The sequence below is a fragment of the Tursiops truncatus genome, chromosome X (assembly GCF_011762595.2).
Source record: "Tursiops truncatus isolate mTurTru1 chromosome X, mTurTru1.mat.Y, whole genome shotgun sequence".
Classification (NCBI taxonomy): Eukaryota; Metazoa; Chordata; class Mammalia; order Artiodactyla; family Delphinidae; genus Tursiops; species Tursiops truncatus.
In genome coordinates this window covers 57,951,826-57,972,744 of record NC_047055.1, presented here as the reverse complement: position 1 = coordinate 57,972,744, position 20,919 = coordinate 57,951,826, and the positions used below count along the sequence as shown (strand labels likewise).

Below are 20,919 nucleotides of genomic sequence, written 5' to 3'. Positions count from 1 at the left end.
CCCCGTTATTTCAGTTTGGGATTGCATTTGATCATCATGTGTCCCCATAGTGTTGTTAGACTAGAAGTAATAAAACTGCTATTCAAATATTTTATAAATATTATTTTAGAAAAACACTGGGTGATAGTGGATAACTATCATAGAAAGAAGCCTTGTGTTTATAGTACAAGTAACAGGTTTCATAATTTTGCCCAGGTGGTACTATTTTGGTTTTGTTTTTAGCAAAAATGTCAGTTCACGGCTAAGGGAAAAATAAGAACTTTCATGATTTGACAGTTTTTATGTCAAATAAGCGAACAAATGTTTCTCTAATAGATTTTGGGTTTATTTGTAGACTTTTCATGACCATTAATAAATTACACCATGTTCGTATTTCATAAGCTTGGTGCTTCATACCATAACAAATTTCAGATGAGAGACCTGTTTGAGGCATAAATCTGGCTTATTCCAAGATTAAACCTATGGAATAATATATAATAATGTATAAACAAAGAGGTTATCCTCTTTTATTTTATTTATTTATTTATTTTTACATCTTTATTGGAGTATAATTGCTTTACAATGGTGTGTTAGTTTCTGCTTTATAACAAAGTGAATCAGTTATACATATACATATGTTCCCATATCTCTTCCCTCTTGCGTCTCCCTCCCTCCCACCCTCCCTATCCCACCCCTCCAGTTGGTCACAAAGCACCGAGCTGATCTCCCTGTGCTATGCGGCTGCATCCCACTAGCTATCTACCTTAAGTTTGGTAGTGTATGTATGTCCATGCCTCTCTCTCACTTTGTCACAGCTTACCCTTCCCCCTCCCCATATCCTCAACTCCATTCTCTAGTAGGTCTGTGTCTTTATTCCTGTCTTACCACTAGGTTCTTCATGACATTTTATTTTTCTTAAATTCCATATATATGTGTCAGCATACGGTATTTGTCTTTCTCTTCTTACTTACTTCACTCTGTATGACAGACTCTAGATCTATCCACCTCATTACAAATAGCTCAATTTTATTTCTTTTTATGGCTGAGTAATATTCCATTGTATATATGTGCCACATCTTCTTTATCCATTCATCCGATGATGGATACTTAGGTAGTTTCTATCTCTGGGCTATTGTAAATAGAGCTGCAATGAACATTTTGGTACATGACTCTTTTTGAATTATGGTTTTCTCAGGGTATATGCCCAGTAGTGGGATTGCTGGGTCATATGGTAGTTCTATTTGTAGTTTTTTAAGGAACCTCCATACTGTTCTCCATAGTGGCTATACCAATTCACATTCCCACCAGCAGTGCAAGAGTGTTCCCTTTTCTCCACACCCTCTCCAGCATTTATTGTTTCTAGATTTTTTGATGATGGCCATTCTGACTGCTGTGAGATGATATCTCATTGTAGTTTTGATTTGCATTTCTCTAATGATTAATGATGTTGAGCATTCTTTCATGTGTTTGTAGGCAGTCTGTATATCTTCTTTGGAGAAATGTCTATTTAGGTCTTCTGCCCATTTTTGGATTGGGTTGTTTTTTTTGTTGTTATTGAGCTGCATGAGCTGCTTGTAAATTTTGGAAATTAATCCTTTGTCAGTTGCTTCATTTGCAAATATTTTCTCCCATTCTGAGGGTTGTCTTTTGGTCTTGTTTATGGTCTCCTTTGCTGTGCAAAACCTTCTAAGTTTCATTAGGTCCCATTTGTTTATTTTTGTTTTATTTCCATTTCTCTAGGAGGTGGGTCAAAAAGGATCTTGCTGTGATTTATGTCATGGAGTGTTCTGCCTATTCTTTCCTCTAAGAGCTTGATAGTTTCTGGCCTTACATTAAGGTCTTTAATCCATTTTGAGCTTATTTCTGTGTATGGTGTTAGGGAGTGATCTAATCTCATACTTTTACATGTACCTGTCTAGTTTTGCCAGCACCACTTATTGAGAGGCTGTCCTTTCTCCACTGTACATTCCTGCGTCCTTTATCAAACATAAGGTGACCATATGTGTGTGGGTTTATCCCTGGGCTTTCTATCCTGTTCCATTGATGTATCTTTCTGTTTTTGTGCCAGTACTGTACTGTCTTGATTACTGTAGCTTTGTAGTATAGTCTGAAGTCAGGGAGCCTGATTCCTCCTGCTCCATTTTTCATTCTGAAGATTGCTTTGCGTATTCTGGGTCTTTTGTGTTTCCATACAAATTGTGAAATTTTTTCTTCTAGTTCTGTGAAAAATGCCAGTGGTAGTTTGATAGGGATTGCGTTGAATCTGTAGATTGCTTTGGGTCATAGAGTCATTTTCACAATGTTGATTCTTCCAATCCAAGAACATGGTATATCTCTCCATCTATTTATATCATTTTTAATTTCTTTCATCAGTGTCTTATAATTTTCTGCATATAGGTCTTTTGTCTCCTTAGGTAGTTTTATTCCTAGATATTTTATTCTTTTTATTGCAATGGTAAATGGGAGTGTCTTCTTGATTTCACTTTCAGATTTTTCTTCATTACTGTATAGGAATGCCAGAGATTTTTGTGCATTAATTTTGTATCCTGCTACTTTACCAAATTCATTGATTAGCTCTACTAGTTTTCTGGTAGCATGTTTAGGATTCTCTATGTATAGTATCATGTCATCTGCAAACAGTGACAGCTTTACTTCTTTTCTGATTTGGATTCCTTTTATTTCCTTTTCTTCTCTGATTGCTGTGGCTAAAACTTCCAAAACTGTGTTGAATAAGAGTGGTGAGAGTGGGCAACCTTGTCTTGTTCCTGATCTTAGTGGAAATGCTTTCAGTTTTTCACCATTGAGGATGATGTTGGCTGTGGGCTTGTCATATATGGCCTTTATTGTGTTGAGGAACGTTCCCTCTATGCCTACTTTCTGCAGGGTTTTTATCATAAATGGGTGTTGAATTTTGTCGAAAGTTTTCTCTGCATCTATTGAGATGATCATATGGTTTTTTCTCCTTCAATTTGTTAATATGGTGTATCACGTTGATTTATTTGCATATATTGCAAAATCCTTGCGTTCCTAGAATAAACCCCATTTGATCATGGTGTATGATCCGTTTAATGTGCTGTTGGATTCTGTTTGCTAGTATTTTGTTGAGGATTTTTGCATCTATGTTCATCAGTGATATTTGCCTGTAGTTTTCTTTCTTTGTGACATCCTTGTCTGGTTTTGGTATCAGGGTGATGTTAGCCTCGTAGAATGAATTTCGGAGTGTTCCTGCCTCTGCTATATTTTGGAAGGGTTTGAAAAGGATAGGTGTTAGCTCTTCTCTAAATGTTTTTTAGAATTCGCCTGTGAAGCCATCTGGTCCTGGGCTTTTGTTTGTTGGAAGATTTTTAATCACAGTTTCAATTTCAATGCTTGTGATTGGTCTGTTCATATTTTGTATTTCTTCCTGATTCAGTCTTGGCACGTTGTGCATTTTTAAGAATTTGTGCATTTCTACTAGGTTGTCCATTTTATTGGCCTAGAGTTGCTTCTGGTAATCTCTCATGACCTTGTGTATTTTTTTAACATCTTTATTGGAGTACAATTACTCTAAAATGGTGTGTTAGATTCTGCTTTACAACAAAATGAATCAGTTATATATGTACATATGTTCCCATATCTCTGCCCTGTTGCATCTCTCTCACTCCCACCCTCCCTATCCCACCCCGCCAGGCAATCACAAAGCACCGAGCTGATCTCCCTGTGCTATGCGGCTGCTTCCCACTAGCTATCTACCTTACGTTTGGTAGTGTATATATGTCCATGCCTCTCTCTTGATTTGTCACAGCTTACCCTTCCCCCTCCCCATATCCTCAACTCCATTCTCTAGTAGGTCTGTGTCTTTATTCCTGTCTTACCCCTATGTTCTTGACATTTTTTTTTCTTAAATTCCATATATACGTGTTAGCATACGGTATTTTTCTGTCCGTTTCTGACTTACTTCGCTCTGTATGACAGACTCTAGGTCTATCCACCTCATTACAAATAGCTCAATTTCATTTCTTTTTATGGCTGAGTAATATTCCATTGAATATATGTGCCACATCTTCTTTATCCATTCATCCGATGATGGACACTTAGGTTGTCTCCATCTCTGGGCTATTGTAAACAGACCTGCAATGAACATTTTGGTACATGACTCTTTTTGACTTATGGTTTTATCAGGGTATATGCCCAGTAGGGGGATTGCTGTGTCATATGGTAGTTCTATTTGTAGTGTTTTAAAGAACCTCTGTACTGTTGTCCACAGTGGCTGTATCAATTTACATTCCCACCAACAGTGCAAGAGTGTTCCCTTTTCGCCACACCCTCTGCAGCATTTATTTTTTGTAGATTTTTTGATGTTGGCCATTCTGACTGGTGTGAGATGATATCTCATTGTAGTTTTGATTTGCATTTCTCTAATCATTAGTGACATTGAGCATTCTTTCAGCTGTTTGTTGGCAGTCTTATATCTTCCTTGGAGAAATGTCTATTTAGGTCTTCTGCCCATTTTTGGATTGGGTTGTTTGCTTTTTTGTTATTGAGCTGCATGAGCTGCTTGTAAATTTTGGAGATTAATCCTTTGTCAGTAGCTTCATTTGCAAATATTTTCTCCCATTCTGAGGGTTGTCTTTTGGTCTTGTTTATGGTTTCCTTTGCTGTGCAGAAGTTTTAAGTTTCATTAGGTCCCATTTGTTTATTTTTGTTTTTATTTCCATTTCTCTAGGAGGTGGGTCAAAAAGGATCTTGCTGTGATTTATGTCATGGAGTGTTCTGCCTATGTTTTCCTCTAAGAGCTTCATAGTTTCTGGCCTTACATTTAAGTCTTTAATCCATTTTGAGCTTATTTTTGTGTATGGTGTTAGGGAGTGATCTAATATCATGCTTTTACATGTATCTCTCCAGTTTTCCCAGCACCACTTATTGAAGAGGCTGTCCTTTCTCCCGTGTACATTCCTGCCTCCTTTATCAAAGATAAGGTGACCATATGTGTGTGGGTTTATCACTAGGCTTTCTATCCTGTTCCATTGATCTGTCTTTCTGTTTTTGTGCCAGTACCGTACTGTCTTGATTACTGTAGCTTTGTAGTATAGTATGAAGTCAGGGATCCTGATTCCTCCAGCTCCGTTTTTTATTCTCAAGATTGCTTTGGCTGTTCTGGGTCTTTGTGTTTCCATACAAATTGTGAAATTTTTTCTTCTAGTTCTGTGAAAAATGCCAGTGGTAGTTTGATAGGGATTGCATTGAATCTGTAGATTGCTTTGGGTAGTAGAGTCATTTTCACAATGTTGATTCTTCAAACCCAAGAACATGGTATATCTCTCCATCTATTTATATCATCTTTAATTCCTTTCATCAGTGTCTTATAATTTTCTGCATACAGGTCTTTTGTCTCCTTAGGTAGGTTTATTCCTAGATATTTTATTCTTTTTGTTGCAATGGTAAATGGGAGTGTTTTCTTGATTTCACTTTCAGAGTTTTCATCATTAGTGTATAGGAATGCCAGAGATTTCTGTGCATTAATTTTGTACCCTGCTACTTTACCAATTTCATTGATTAGCTCTAGTAGTTTTCTGGTAGCATCTTTAGGATTCTCTATGTATAGTATCATGTCATCTGCAAACAGCGACAGCTTTACTTCTTTTCCGATTTGGATTCCTTCCTTTTCTTTCCTTTTTTCTCTGATTGCTGTGGCTAAAACTTCCAAAGCTATGTTGAATAAGAGTGGTGGGAGTGGTCAACCTTGTCTTGTTCCTGATCTTAGTGGAAATGCTTTCAGTTTTTCACCATTGAGGATGATGTTGGCTGTGGGTTTGTCATGTATGGCCTTTATTATGTTGAGGAATGTTTCCTCTATGCCTACTTTCTGCAGGGTTTTTATCATAAATGGGTGTTGGATTTTGTCGAAAGTTTTCTCTGCACCTATTGAGATGATCATATGGTTATTTTGCTTCAATTTATTACTATGGTATATCAGGTTGATTGATTTGCGTATATTGAAGAATTCTTGCAATCCTGGAATAAATCCCACTTGTTCACGGTGTATGATCCGTTTAATCTGCTGTTGGATTCTGTTTGCTAGTATTTTGTTGAGGATTTTTGCATCTATGTTCATCAGTGTTATTGGCCTGTAGTTTTCTTTCTTTGTTACATCCTTGTCTGGTTTTGGTATCAGGGTGATGGTGGCCTCGTAGAATGAGTTTGGGAGTGTTCCTCCCTCTCTTATATTTTGGAAGAGTTTGAGAAGGATAGGTGTTAGCTGTTCTCTGAATATTTCGTAGAATTAGTCTGTGAATCCATCTGGTCCTGGGCTTTTGTTTGTTGGAAGATTTTTAATCACAGTTTCAATTTCAGTGCTTATGATTGGTCTGTTCATATTTTCTATATCTTCCTGATTCAGTCTTGGCAGGTTGTGCATTTCTAAGAATTTCTTCCAGGTTGTCCATTTTATTGGCATAGAGTTGCTTCTAGTAATCTCTCATGATCTTTTTTATTTCTGCAGTGTCACTTGTTACTTCTTTTTCATTTCTAATTCTATTGATTTGAGTCTTCTCCCTTTTTTTCTTGATGTGTCTGGCTAATGGTTTGTCCCTTTTTTTATCTTCTCAGAGAACCAGCTTTTAGTTTTATTGATCTTTGCTGTCATTTCCTTCATTTCTTTTTCATTTATTTCTGATCTGATATTTATGATTTCTTTCCCTCTGCTAACTTTGGGGTTTTTTTCTTCTTTCTCTAATAGCTTTAGGTGCAAGGTTAGGTTGTTTATTCGAGATGTTTCCTGTTTCTTAATGTAGGATTTTATTGATATAAACTTCCCTCTTAGAACTGCTTTTGCTGCATCCCATAGGTTTTGGGTCATCCTGTCTCCATTGTCATATGTATCTAGGTACTTTTTGATTTCCTCTTTGATTTCTTCAGTGATCATTTCGTTATTAAGTAGTGTATTGTTTAGCCTCCATCTGTTTGTATTTTTTACAGATCTTTTCCTGTAATTGATATCTAGTCTCATAGCGTTGTGTTCGGAAAAGATACTTGATACAATTTCTGTTTTCTTAAATTTACCAAGGCTTGATTTGTGACCCAAGATATGATCTATCCTGGAGAATGTTCCATGAGCACTTTAGGAGAATGTGTATTCTCTTGTTTTTGGAAGGAATGTCCTATAAATATGAATTAAGTCCATCTTTTTTAATGTATCATTTAAAGCTTGTGTTTCCTTATTTATTTTCATTTTGGATGATCTGTCCATGGGTGAAAGTGAGGTGTTAAAGTCTCCTACTATGACTCTGTTACTCTTGATTTCCCCTTTTATGGCTGTTAGTATTTGCCTTATGTATTCAGGTGCTGGTATGTTGGGTGCATAAGTGTTTACAATTGTTATATCTTCTTCTTGGATCAATCCCTTGATCATTATGTAGTGTGCCTCTTTGTCTCTTCTAATAGTTTTCATTTTAAAGTTTATTTTGTCTGATATGAGAATTGCTCCTCCAGCTTTCTTTTGGTTTCCATTTGCATGGAATATCTTTTTCCATCCCCTCACTTTCAGTCTGCATGTGTCTCTAGGACTGAAGTGGGTCTCTTGTAGACTGCATATATATGGGTCTTTTTTTTGTATCCATTCAGCCAATCTGTGTCTTTTGATGGGAGCATTTAGTCCATTTACATTTAAGGTAATTATCGATATGTATGTTCCTATTCCTGTTTTCTTAATTGTTTTGGGTTCGTTATTGTAGGTCTTTTCCTTCTCTTGTGTTTCTTGCCTAGAGCAGTTCCTTTAGCATTTCTTGTAAAGGTGGTTTGGTGTTTCTGAACTCTCTCAGCTTTTCCTTGTCTGTAAAGCTTTTCATTTCTCCATCAAATCTGAATGAGATCCTTGCTGGGTAGTGTAATCTTGGTTGTAGGTTTTTCTCCTTCATTACTCTAAATATGTCCTGCCAGTCCCTTCTGGCTTGCAGAGTTTCTGCTGAAAAATGAGCTGTTAACCTTATGGGGATTCCTTTGTGTGTTATTTGTTTTTGTTTCCCTTGCTGCTTGTAATATGTTTTCTTTGTATTTAATTTTTGACAGTTTTACTAATATGTGTCTTGGCGTATTTCTCCTTGGATTAATCCTGTATGGGGCTCTCTGTGCTTCCTGGACTTGATTAACTATTTCCTTTCCCATATTAGGGAAGTTTTCAAGTATAATGTCTTCAAATCTTTTCTCAGTCACTTTCTTTTTCTCTTCTTCTGGAACCCCATTAATTCGAATATTCGTGTGTTTAATATTGTCCCAGAGGTCTCTGAGACTGTCCTCAGTTCTTTTCCTTTTGTTTTCTTTATTCTGCTCTGCAGTAGTTATTTCCACTATTTTATCTTCCAGGTCACTATCCGTTCTTCTGCCTCAATTATTGTGCTATTGATCCCTTCTAGAATATTTTTAATTTCATTTATTGTGCTGTTCATCGTTGCTTGTTTCATCTTTAGTTCTTCTATGTCCTTGTTAAATGTTTCTTGCATTTTGTCTATTGTATTTCCAAGATTTTGGATCATCTTTACTATCATTATTCTGAAATCTTTTTCAGGTAGACTGCCTATTTCCTCTTCATTTGTTAGGTCTGCTGGGTTTTTATCTTGCTCCTTCATCTGCTGTGTGTTTATCTCTCTTCTCATTTTGCTTATCTTACTGTGTTTGGGGTCTCCTTTTTGCAGGCTGCAGGTTCGTAGTTCCCGCTGTTTTTGGTGTCTGTCCCCAGTGGCTAATGTTGCTTCAGTACGTTGTTTAGGTTTCCTGGTGGAGGGGACTTGTGCCTGTGTTCTGGTGGATGAGGCTGGATCTTGTCTTTCTGGTGGGCATGTCCACGTCTTGTGGTGTGTTTTGGGGTGTCTGTGGACTTATTATGATTTTAGGCAGACTCTCTGCTAGTGGGTGGGCTTGTGTTCCTGTCTTGCTAGTTGTTTGGCATAGGGTGTCCAGCACTGTAGCTTGCTCGTTGTTGAGTGAAGCTGGGTGCTGGTGTTGAGATGGAGATCTCTGGGAGATTTTCGCTGTTTGATACTATGTGGAGCTGGGAGGGCTCTTGTGGACCAGTGTCCTGAAGTTGCCTCTCCCACCTCAGAGGCACAGCACTGAATCCTGGCTGCAGGACCATGAGCCTTTCATCCACACGGCTCAGAATAAAAGGGAGAAAAAAGTAGAAAGAAAAAATTAGTAGAAGTAGAAAGAATGAAAGAAATAAAGAAAGAAGGAAAGAAGGAAAGAAAGAAAGAAAGGAGGGAGGGAGGGAGGACGGAAGGAAGGAGGGAAGGAAGGAAAAAAAGAAAGAAAGAAAGAAGATAAAGTAAAATAAAGTAAGATAAAATATAATGAAGTGATTAAAATAAAAAATAATTATTAAGAAAAAAAAGACGGACAGATAGAACCCTAGGACAGATGGTGGAAGCAAAGCTATACAGAAACAATCTCACACAGAAGCATACACATACACACTCACAAAAAGAGGAAAAGGGGAAAAAATCATAAATCTTGCTCTCAAAGTCCACCTCCTCAATTTGGGATGATTTGTTGTCTATTCATGTATTCCACAGATGAAGGGTACATCAAGTTGATTGTGGACCTTTAATCCGCTGCTTCTGAGGCTGCTGGGAGAGATTTCTCTTTCTCTTCTTTGTTCTCACAGCTCCCAGGGGCTCAGCTTTGGATTTGGCCCTGCCTCTGCGTGTAGGTCGCCGGAGGGCATCTTTTCTTAGCTCAGACAGGAAGGGGTTAAAGGAGCAGCTGCTTCGGGGACTATGGCTCACTCAGGCCGGGGAGTGGGGGGGGGGGGAGGGGCACGGAGTGCAGGGCGAGCCTGCAGTGGAAGAGGCCAGCGTGACGTTGTACCAGCCTGAGTGAGGCACGCCGTGCGTTCTCCCAGGGAAGTTGTCCCTGGATCACGGGACCCTGGCAGTGGTGGGCTGCACAGGCTCCCCGGAAGGTTGGTGTGGATAGTGACCTGTGCTCGCACACAGGCTTCTTGGTGGCGGCAACAGCAGCCTTAGCGTCTCATGCCCGTCTGTGAGGTCTGCGCCTTTAGCCGCGGCTCACGCCCGTCTCTGGAGCTCCTTTAAGCAGTGCTCTTAATATTACCCTCTGCTCGCGCACCAGGAAACAAAGAGGGAAGAAAAAAATCTCTTGCCTCTTTGGCAGGTCCAGACATTTCCCTGGACTCCTTCCCGGCTAGCCGTGGTGCACTAACCCCCTGTAGGCTGTGTTCTCGCCACCAACCCCAGTCCTCTCCCTGCACTCCGACCGAAACCCCCCAAGCCTCAGCTCCAAGCCCACCCCGCCCCATCGGGTAAGCAGACCAGCCTCTTGGCACTCACCAGCCTGATCCTCTGTGCGGGAATCTCACCGCTTTGCCCTCCGCACCCCTGTTGCTGTGCTCTACTACACGGCTCCAAAGCTTTCTTCTCCGCCACCCACAGTCTCCGCCTGCGAAGGGGCTTCCCAGTGTGTGGAAACCTTTCCTCTTCACAACTCCTTCCCACTGGTGCAGGTCCCGTCCCTATCCTTTTGTCTCTGTTTATTCTTTTTGCTTTTTCCCTACCCAGGTATGTGGGGAGTTTCTTGCCTTTTGGGAGTTTTGAGGTCTTCTGCCAGTGTTCAGTAGGTGTTCTGTAGGAGTTGTTCCTCGTGTAGATGTATTTCTGGTGTATCTGTGGGGAGGAAGATAATCTCTGCGTCTTATTCTTCTGCCATCTTCCTCTCATCCCCCTCCTCTTTTATTTTTTATTGAAGTATAGTTGATGTATAATATTATATAAATTACAGGTGAACAGTATAGTGTTTCACAACTTTTGAAGGTCATGTCCCATTTATAGTTATAAAATGCTATATTCCCTGTGTTGTACAGTATATCCTTGTAGCTTATTTTATATGCACTAGTTTGTACCTCTTAATCCCCTACCCCTGTACAGTCACTTTCCCTCCCTCTCCCCACTGGTAACCACTGGTTTGTTCTCTATATCCGTGAGTCTGCTGCTTTTTTGTTATATTCACTAGTTTGTTATATTTTTTAGATTCCACATGTAAGTGATATTTGTCTTTCTCTCTCTGACTTATTTCACTTAGCATAATGTCCTCCAAGTCTATGTTGCTGCAAATGGCAAATTTTCATTCTTTTTTATGGCTGAGTAATATTCCATTGTGTGTGTGTCTCTGTGTGTGTGTGTGTGTGTGTGTGTGTGTGTATACATACATCTTTATCGATCTATCTGTTGATGGACACTTAGGTTGCTCCCATATCTTGGCAATTGTAAATAATGATGCTGTATGAACATTGGGGTGCATGTAAAATTTCAAATTAGTGTTTTTATCTTTTTCAGATATATACCCAGGAGTGGAATTGTTGGGTCATATGGTACTTCTGTTTTTAGTTTTTTTGAGAAGCCTCCGTACTGATTTCCACAGTGGCTGCACCACTGTACATTTCTACCAACAGTGTACAAGGGTTCCCTTTCAGAGAGGTTATCTTGGATATACTAATTATTATCCCCATCTCTAAGTTTTAACACTTCAGGAGAGTGGTAATGATCTGTAGGCCAAATGAAAATCTAAAGAATGGATAAAGGTGATATGATTACTTCATATTTTAAACCTTACATCTTACATTTGTCCAAGGATAGGTTACTTTGACCTGATGATTTACTATCATGTTAGTTTATACTAAAACATGTACTTGATACAAGGCTGGAGTAAAGTAGCTACAACAACTGCTAAGATTTAGTCCTTGTCTTTAAGGAAAATGCCCTTGGAAGTAGTACAGGAGACACAGTATTATAAGTTTGTTTTCATGATTTTATGAGACTATGTTCTGATTTATAGATTTAGACCATCTTTTAGAACCATTCCTATAAAAGGATAAAATTTCTTATTTTCCTATTTTCCTTTTACTTTCTTGAAAATGTAATGCCATTATATTCTTCTACAGTGGTATAAACAGTATCCAGTTCTTCCTTCTGCTGTTTTCAGGTTAGCATATATGCCCTGAATGGATGGATATAGAGTTAAAACTGGTAAGTTTGAAAGCAAAAATCATATAAATCATTTTCTTTTCTTATTGAATAAATTTGACATGTAATGTTGTGTAAGTTTAAGGTGTACAGCGTGTTACTTTTATACATTTATATGTTATAATATGACTGCTGTTATAATAATATTTATCAAATTACATAATTACAGTACAATAGTGTCTTTATTGTGCATTAGATCTCTGTGGCTTATTTACTAATAAGTTTGTACCCTTAAAACCCATCAATCTTATTCCCCTCCCCCACTTCCCTTAGTAACCATCATTTTACTCTCTGGTTTTTACAGGTTTGACTTTTTTAGATTTCACATATAAATGACATCATCCAGTACTTTTGCTTCTCTGACTTATCTGGCTTAGTATAATGTGCTCAAAGTCCATCCATGTTGTTGCGAATGGTATGATATCCTCCTTTCTCATGGATGAATAATATTCCATTTGGTACGTGTACCACATCTTTTTTATCCATTCATCCATTGGTGGGTTTTGGGGTTTTTTCCGTATCTTGGCTGTTGTGAGTAATGCTGTGATAAATATAAGAGTGTATATATCTCATCAAAATCTTTTTTAATTGATTAATTAATTAATTTTTTAAAATTTTTGGCTGCATTGGGTCTTCATTGCGGCATGCAGGATCTTCTTTGAGGCATGGGAGATCTTTGTTGTGGCGTGTGGGCTTCTCTCTAGTTGTGGCGTGCAGGTTTTCTCTCTCTAGTTGTGGCGCATGGGCTCTGTAGTTTGCAGCATGTGGGCTGTCTAGTTGAGGTCCGCGAGTTCAGTAGTTGTGGCCTGCAGGCTTAGTTGCCCTGTGGCATGTGGGATCTTAGTTCCCTGACCAGGGATTGAACCCACGTCCCCTGCATTGGAAGGCAGATTCTTTACCACTGGACCACCAGGGAAGTCCCCTCATCAAAATCTTAATCTCTTCTTTTTGATAGAATCATAAGAAAATCCTAAAGGTTGGAGCTCTAAGGCAGTGCTGTCCAATAAAACTTTCTTCAGTGGTGAAAATGTTCTATTTCTGTGCTGTCCAGTATGGTACCCACTGGAGTCACATGTATCTCCTGAGGCCTTGAAATGTGGCTAAGGGAATGAAGTGGCCTTATTTTTCCAGCTCTCGTACTGTGAACAAGTGTCCCTTTTGTGGTAAATAGTGCTAAGTGTTTTCACTTTTTTTTTTTTTTTGGAAAAACTGAATTTTTAGTCTTTAAGTTTTCATTAATTGAAACATAAATTTAAATAACACATGTGGATATTGTCTACCTTATTAGATAGTGCAATTCTAAGGCCCTAAGAGATTATCTGCTCAAGGTCTTTCATTTTACAAATAAAGACGCTTTGGCCCAGAGAGATGACATGACTAACTAGAGATTACATAGTTGTTCAAGAACAGAGCTGGGACTAGACACAAGTGTCTTGATGGCCAAGTCAGTGGTATTACTAGATCACTTTGAAATTTTAAGTTGCTAATCAAATTGGAATTATTACTTTTATTCCATTTATTGTGTTTAGTAATAATTACCCATTTTTCCTATCCTTTCTACTGCTTCCTCTCCTTCACACACACTTACATTATCTCCATTTTAAAAAAATGGTGTCTTTTTCAGCTCGGTGCTTTGTGACCACCTGGAGGGGTGGGATAGGGAGGGTGCGAGGGAGAGAGATGCAAGAGGGAAGAGATATGGGGACATATGTATATGTATAACTGATTCACTTTGTTATAAAGCAGAAACTAACACACCATTGTAAAGCAATTATACTCCAATAAAGATGTTAAGAAAAAAAATGCTGTCTTTAGGAAGAAGTTTTTATTTTTTATTTTTTTAGGAAGAAGGTTTTTAAATTCATTTATTTAAGTAAGAGGTAATTTTTAGTTGTGTATGTTTTTAAATGACTTTTAAATTCTTGAAATTCCCTCTGTGGTCTTCGCATTTAAGATGTTCGGTGTGAGTAAAAGTGTGATTCTGATTATATAATCTAGAGTATTATTTCAATATAAGGTAATTATTTGTTGGTGACTTTCCTTCTGGTTTTTAGAGAAACAAAATGGCAATATCTTATCTGTAGTAAATTATATACTTGGAAATTATCACTGAACTTTAGAATCATGCATTGTCAAAATTAGAAGGAAGTGTAGACATTTTGTAGTGCAGCTTCCTTTCACAAATGGGCAATCTGACACACAGTGAGGGGGAATTAACTTGTAAAAGGTGACATAGTGAATTATTAGCAGAGCACAGACTAGAACACAGCTTTTCCAATTCACAGCCTGGTGTTCTTTCAACTGTATCACTACTTCCTCTCAGATCTTCACAAGTAAACAACTCAAAAGGCACTACAGCATACAAAGTTCTGTTAAGCTGCTGTACTGAACTTTGATGACTAATGTCAACTTGTCACAACTCATTGGGTGCTGGAAATAGACTCATCAAGTTCTTGAGCCAAATATTTTAAAGCAGTTTACACTTGCAATATTGCAAGCACAATTGAATTTTCTTACAAATCTCAACTTGAAGGTCTATCAGGCTGTTTGCGTGGGGTACTTTGTTGCATAGCTATATTCCAGTACACCATGGTGTCTTTTAATGTATTTCTCCGTCTTCTATATTTCCTGTATCATGATAATATAATCAACTGATAAATCTTATTCCAATTCAGAACTACAGGATCTTGCTTTAACTTCATTAATCTTACATCTTTCTCCCACACTGAAAATCCCAATCTTTAAAATGCCAGCATATTTAAATGTCTCCTTGTATAACACACAGAGCAGGTTCATAATAAAGTATCAAAACTGCCACTAACAATATGATTATTAAGTTTTAAGGTTTGTTTGTTTGTTTGTTGATGTTCTCTTTGTCCTTTGGATATAGCCCAATTACTGGTTGTAAGTTCATTTTGAATTGTTCCTGTCTGTGTGATCATTGCCTCAACATTGTTTATTTCATTTTCCTTTTAGTTTTTAGGGCTTACCTTTCTAAATTTCAGTTTTGTTTTATACTTATCACAGGACTCTTGATTTAATAAAATAGCATTTACTACATGATAATATATCTCTAAAGCAGAATTAATGATTAGGACTGATTTTAGATTAGCCTATAATAATTATATGCTCTTTCTTACAAAATAAGTAACAAAAATTCTTATAGGAGAGAAGTTTAAATTTCAATTCTGTTAGTAAAGAAGAGAAAACAGATATGTTTGTACTCCCAAGTAAAGTTGGACCAGTTAATTCTCTGCCTTATTTTTCCAGCTCTCATACTGTGAACAAGTGTCCCTTTTGTGGTAAATAGTGCTAAGTGTTTTCACTTTTTTTTTTTTGGAAATGCTGCTATTTGAAATGTCTCCATGCATAGTGCAGAAGTGCTATCTAGTGTTCTTAAGTGCAAGAAAGCTGTGATATGCCTTAGGGAGAAAATATGTATGTTGGATAAACTTCATCGTGGCATGAGTTAGAGTGCTGTTGGCTGTGAGTTCAATGTTACTGAATCAACAATATATAGTAAACAAGGTGTCTTTAAACAGAAACACATATAAAACAAGGTTATGTATTGATCAGTTGATGAAAATGTAACCAGAGGTTCACAAGAAATTAACCCTGTATTTTCCCTAGGAGTAGTGTTCATTATTCCCTAAATCAGTGTTCAGGGCTACTTTATGGAATATAACTACTGCAAATAATGCGAATCAACTATATTTTGATTACAGAAGTAATTGGAAGGGTTGAGTCTCATGGGGGAGTTAACTGATGCTCATCTTCAGTCTTGCTCTTTGTAAATCTCTATATGATAGAATTCTGTTCTAGGGCCTGTTTGTTATCTTTAATAGGAAGATAATTGATTTTAAACAAGACACATAATTTTGAATTGACAAGTCATTATTTTGAAGTTACAAATAATTTTAACTCAAGGTCTTACCTTGTGAAAACTAGGATTGCCTCTGACCAATTTTAATACTATTTAACTAACAGCCTTATGAGCCTGTAAATTTTATAATACCCCCAAGCTCTGATGTTCTTTAAATACCTTATTTTATTTTCTAAATTAGGCATTGGCAATTGTTTTTTCTATAAAGGGGCAGATAGTAAATATATTAGACTTGTAGGACACAAAAGGTCACATATTCTTCTTTGTTTTCTGTTTGTTTATTTTGTTTTTATAAATTTTTAAATATGTTTTAAGAAAAAGCATTTTTAGCTCAGAGTCCAGACCAGATTTAGCCCAGATCTGTAGTTTACCAATCCATATTCTAATTTTTTCAGTGTGGTATATAATCAGCTGTCTCTCTGGATAGTGATGCCTTTTTCATCAGTATAACCTGTGTTTTGAAAAGGCCTGAGTGTGCCAATCTGCCTCTTTTCTTTTCTTTTCTTTTCTTTTTTTGCGGTATGCGGGCCTCTCACTGTTCTGGCCTCTCCCGTTGCGGAGCAAGGCTCCAGACGCGCAGGCTCAGCGGTCATGGCTCATGGGCCTAGCCGCTCCGCGGCATGTGGGATCTTCCCGGACCGGGGCATGAACCCGTGTCCCCTAGCATCGGCAGGCGGACTCTCAACCACCGCACCACCAGGGGAGCCCTGCCTCTTTTCTTTTGATCAAAGTCTTGGCCTTTTTTGTTTAGAGGCAGTAAGTATGCTATGTTTTTTATTGTTATTATGGCCCTCACTAGAGCCTGATTAACATCAAATACATGTGAGAAGAAAAATGGGGAGTAAGCACCACCACTTAACATCTTTATTCAGCAATCAGAAAGAATGGGGAGCTAGAATTAATTGCCCGTTTACCAAGTGCAAGCCATTTTTATGTAATTCTTTAATCCTCAAGGTAATCATAAAAAGGAAGGCATTCCCATTTCTTTTCAGATATATAACCTGAGACTCTTAAGATAGCTCTGTCCAGTAGAAATTTCTTCAGTGATGGAAATATTGTATATCTGTGCCCTACATTATGCTGTTGAGCACTTGAAATGGGGCTAATGTGACTAAGGAACTAAATTTTAAATTTTATTTATTTTTAATAAATTTAAATTTAAATAACCATATGTATCTAGTAATTACCATATTGGGCAGCATAATTCTTAAGAGCTTAAGTAACTTGCCCAGATTTAGATAGTAAGTTCCACAACTTGAGTTCAAAACAAGGTCTGTGCAACTCCTAAGCTTATGTTTTTACCATTATGCCACACTGCCTTATTAATAAAAGTCAAGGTGGATGGACCCTGCCCTATAGAGTAGAAAATGTAGCAAAGATACTTAAGCATTTTTCAAGGTATACTGTATTAACTTTTTATGCCACTAGTTCAATTAGTCAGTCCACACTCTGGAGCAGTCGATCATAGTTATTAAGTAATACCTAAGAATTTATTTTATAGTCTACATGCTATTATTTTTCCATTATGTGAAATAAAATAACTATACTAAGAACATAGGGTATTGAAATTTTTTCAGATATTAGCATACTTCAAATGTTCTATCTAGGGAGTAAGGTCTAATCTGGTATTTTTAAAATAGGTTTTAAATATTGTAAGAATTGACATGCTTCAAATAATCAGAGCTTTATTGAAAAGTTTTTTCAGGTACACGGGAGAATATCCATTGCTGGCATCCATTTTAATATGTTTTTTATTGATACCCGACATTAGATACTGAGTGGAAATCTTATTTCATTAGTGAACACCAACTGTGTGTAAGAAATCAGAAGTGATGCCTTTTGGAAGGCAGGCCTAGATAAATTGTTCTGTGATGCTGACTTATGTACTAGAGGGAGGCTTGAAGGGGAAAAACAGTGAACACAATTTCTTTTATTAGTGTTGAGTCTTCCTTTTACCCTATATTTCTGGAGTCTCAATCTAAATCAGAATCATGCCTAGTTTAAACAGGAAATTGCTTAACTAGTGCCTGCAGCTTCCCATATTCTGTCCAGAAAATATTGAAAAATATGTCAGAAATGAAGTGCAGACACGATCACTGTTATTCAATAAGATTTGGAATCCTTTGGCCAGTGTTTCTTCCAGTTCTTGAACAATTCCACTTATGTGTAAGCCAGAGAGACCTCTTCCCTCTGGATGTCTTTGGTCAATTTCAGCAGGCCTCCTTCTGAGTCTAAAGAATCAAGCTCTTAAAATAGTCATTCCCTGGAAAGCTTTTCATTTGGCCTTGTTGAATGAATAATCTTTAGGAATTATTCTGTACCTGGATAAACACTGGAACACTTTGTTCTTAGAGCCAGTAATTTTCCTGCATTCTTAATTCAAATCAAGTTATATCTAAAACTAAGGTCACTTTTGGCTTTAGATCAAGCATGAAATAGGTAAAAAGGAATATGTTAGTTAGGGGCATAAGATTTGTAATGGTAGGTTGTTATTTTTTATAAATAATGTAATTATAAATTTTATTTCAAGATACAACCTGAATCACCCAGTACTCCAGATCACCCTTATCCTTTACTTTTTCCATAGCATTTATCGATTTTAATATACTATATAATATATGTATTGTGTTCATCTCCTGCCTCTTCTCCACTAGAATGTCAGCTCCATGAGAGCAAGGATCTTTGTTTTGTTCCCTGATGGATCTGACATATAGTAATTGCTCAATAAATATTTGTGGACTGAGTGAATATCATAATCTATATCTCACTTCATCCCTCAAAGCTTATATTCACTTGTAACTAGTAATTATTATATTGCTATATTCCATATGAAGTAGATAGTTAACAAATTGGTAAAAATAAGACTCTACCATGAGAAAAGAATTTTAGGAATTATATCCTAAAAATGTATGAATAATTTGGAGTGCTTGAGTTTTTAATAAATTTAAATGAAACCAATAGTGTTCCTCAGATGCCCCCCAAACTTTATCAGGAAATAGAGGGTGGGAAGCTTTCAATTAAAAATACCTTTTTGATATTTCTTTCTCAGATGGGAAAGCTGACAACCATGCCAGCAGCTCTAATATGTGCATCTATAAGTGTGCATGCGGCCAAAGAAGAGGAGTCCAGAAAGCATCTAGTGAAACCAGAGCAGGTAACTTGCCTACAAAAGTTTGAATTTTGTATAACAGAAATATGATGTAAAAGCTGTGAGGTTGGTTTGTTTGTTAGCTCTAGTCATCAAAAACGTCTTTGAACTATTTGTTAGGCTCGTTTTTTAAGTTGTGAGAAATAGTTACAAGGCATCTCAAAGTAAACACTATTATATTTAACCCAAACATCTAAAATCCTAACTCCAATGAAAAACAATTGGTGATTTTTCTTAACGAATAATCAATGAGTAGTACAGGGTTTTAGTTCTTCTAAGCAGTCTGACTTTTCTTTCTTAAAATGTTTATACAGGTACACCTGATATTTGGAAGCCTGAGTTTAAGAAATTCATTAAGATCTCAGTTTTGAAAGTAATTTTAAATGTTTTCTAGTTCAGTCTTCACTGTGGTACCGTACTCCCCTCTACAATAGGTACGCTAACTGGCTGTTTTCTTCTACATGAATAAAACTCTGGATTAAGGAACCTAAGGCAGTCCATTCCATTTTCTGGCAGCTCTCATTCAACTTAAGGTCCTTTCTTATGTCAAACACAAACCTGTGTCATAATTATAAGTTCTACCCATTGGCCCTGTATCTCTTGCATTGGTGCCATACAGAACAATTCTCATCTCTCTTCCACAAAACAACTCTTCAGATGTCAGTTACACTTTAAGTAGTTTTGCTTCCTGGATAAGTGTATTAGTAGTTTAACCATTCCTCATATGTCATAGCTTTGAGTTCCTTCACTTTCATGATCATTCTCTGCCAAACATGTTCAGGATGGTTAGTGTTTTCTTCGGGTGTAAGTATTTTGACTACCGCAGGATAGAGTCAGACTCTGACTTCTCTTGTTCTACATAATATATTTCTGTTAAAACTGCCTAAGATCACATTTGTTTTTATATTTATTTTTGTTTTGAGTCATCACAATCAACCTTGCTTATAATCAGCCTTTGACCATGATATAGTGATTGTGCAGTTCTCTAAAATTCATTAAACTTTTTTACATGGGCCACTGGTAAGCTATGTCTTTTCTCAGTCTGTACTTAAGCATATAGACTTTTTGGACTTAGTTACAGGTACATTTATGTCTTTTTAACTTTTATCTTGTTGATCTAATCTATCATGCCAGCCTATTGGTATCTCATTGTAGTAACTGATTCTATTCACCATTGTACTTTTCATCTTTTCTAGCCTCAAGTTATTCTTGAATTTATCTACATGCTTAGAAATATAAACTCGAGTCAAACAGGCCTGAAACTGAATCCTGACCCCACCACTGAGTAGTTGGATGGCATTGGACAGAATTCTTAACAGTGGCATAAATATTCTGTGTATGAATATACCATTTTCAAATGTACAATTTTCATAAATTTTTGGAAATTTAACATATTTCCAATTATTTTGCTAATGTAATCAATGCTTTGTCGAAACACCTTGTACATAAATCTTTATGTGCATCTATAACTGTTTCCTTAGAATAAATTTCTAGAAATGGAATTGTAAGTCAGAAGGCATGAAAAATATCAATGTATTGCCAAACTGACATACATAAAGGTGGTATTTATTCATTTATTAAACAGAAAAATATTTCCTGAGCTTCTCTAATATATGTTTGAGTCATATACGAAGCACTGGGTAAAGTTTTATTAATTTTCATTAGCAGTCTAGAATAGATTCACTCTCCTATATACTTGCTGACTCTCAGTATTTTTTCTCCTTTTTATTAATCTTAGAGAGATGATGTTTTTAAGCCTACCTTGATACTCCTATGTTTGGAAAGCTCAAAATCTAGATTGGATAATAAGTAACTAGCATTTGTCCCTAATAGCTGAATTTACATATTTCTGAATTTTAAAATAAATTTTTGCTCTTTACTATATTATGGAATAAACA

The 20,919-nt window shown here is 36.9% G+C and overlaps 1 protein-coding gene across 4 annotated transcripts in view; it reads left to right on the top strand.

The window, feature by feature from the left end:
* The window catches only part of APOOL (apolipoprotein O like), a 116,646-nt gene that overhangs the window by 23,961 nt on the left and 71,766 nt on the right, over window positions 1-20,919 (top strand). The window contains exons 2-3 of one of the 4 annotated variants that reach the window (XM_033849414.2): window positions 11,909-11,993; window positions 18,923-19,027. In XM_033849414.2, coding sequence (XP_033705305.1) covers window positions 11,973-11,993; window positions 18,923-19,027 — 126 coding nt within the window. In that variant the 5' untranslated portion in view covers window positions 11,909-11,972. Of the gene's footprint in view, window positions 1-11,908; window positions 11,994-12,305; window positions 12,449-16,609; window positions 16,630-18,922; window positions 19,028-20,919 lie in introns of those variants that run through there. The other 3 variants (XM_033849416.2, XM_073799431.1, XM_033849415.2) reach the window with 3 other exon arrangements.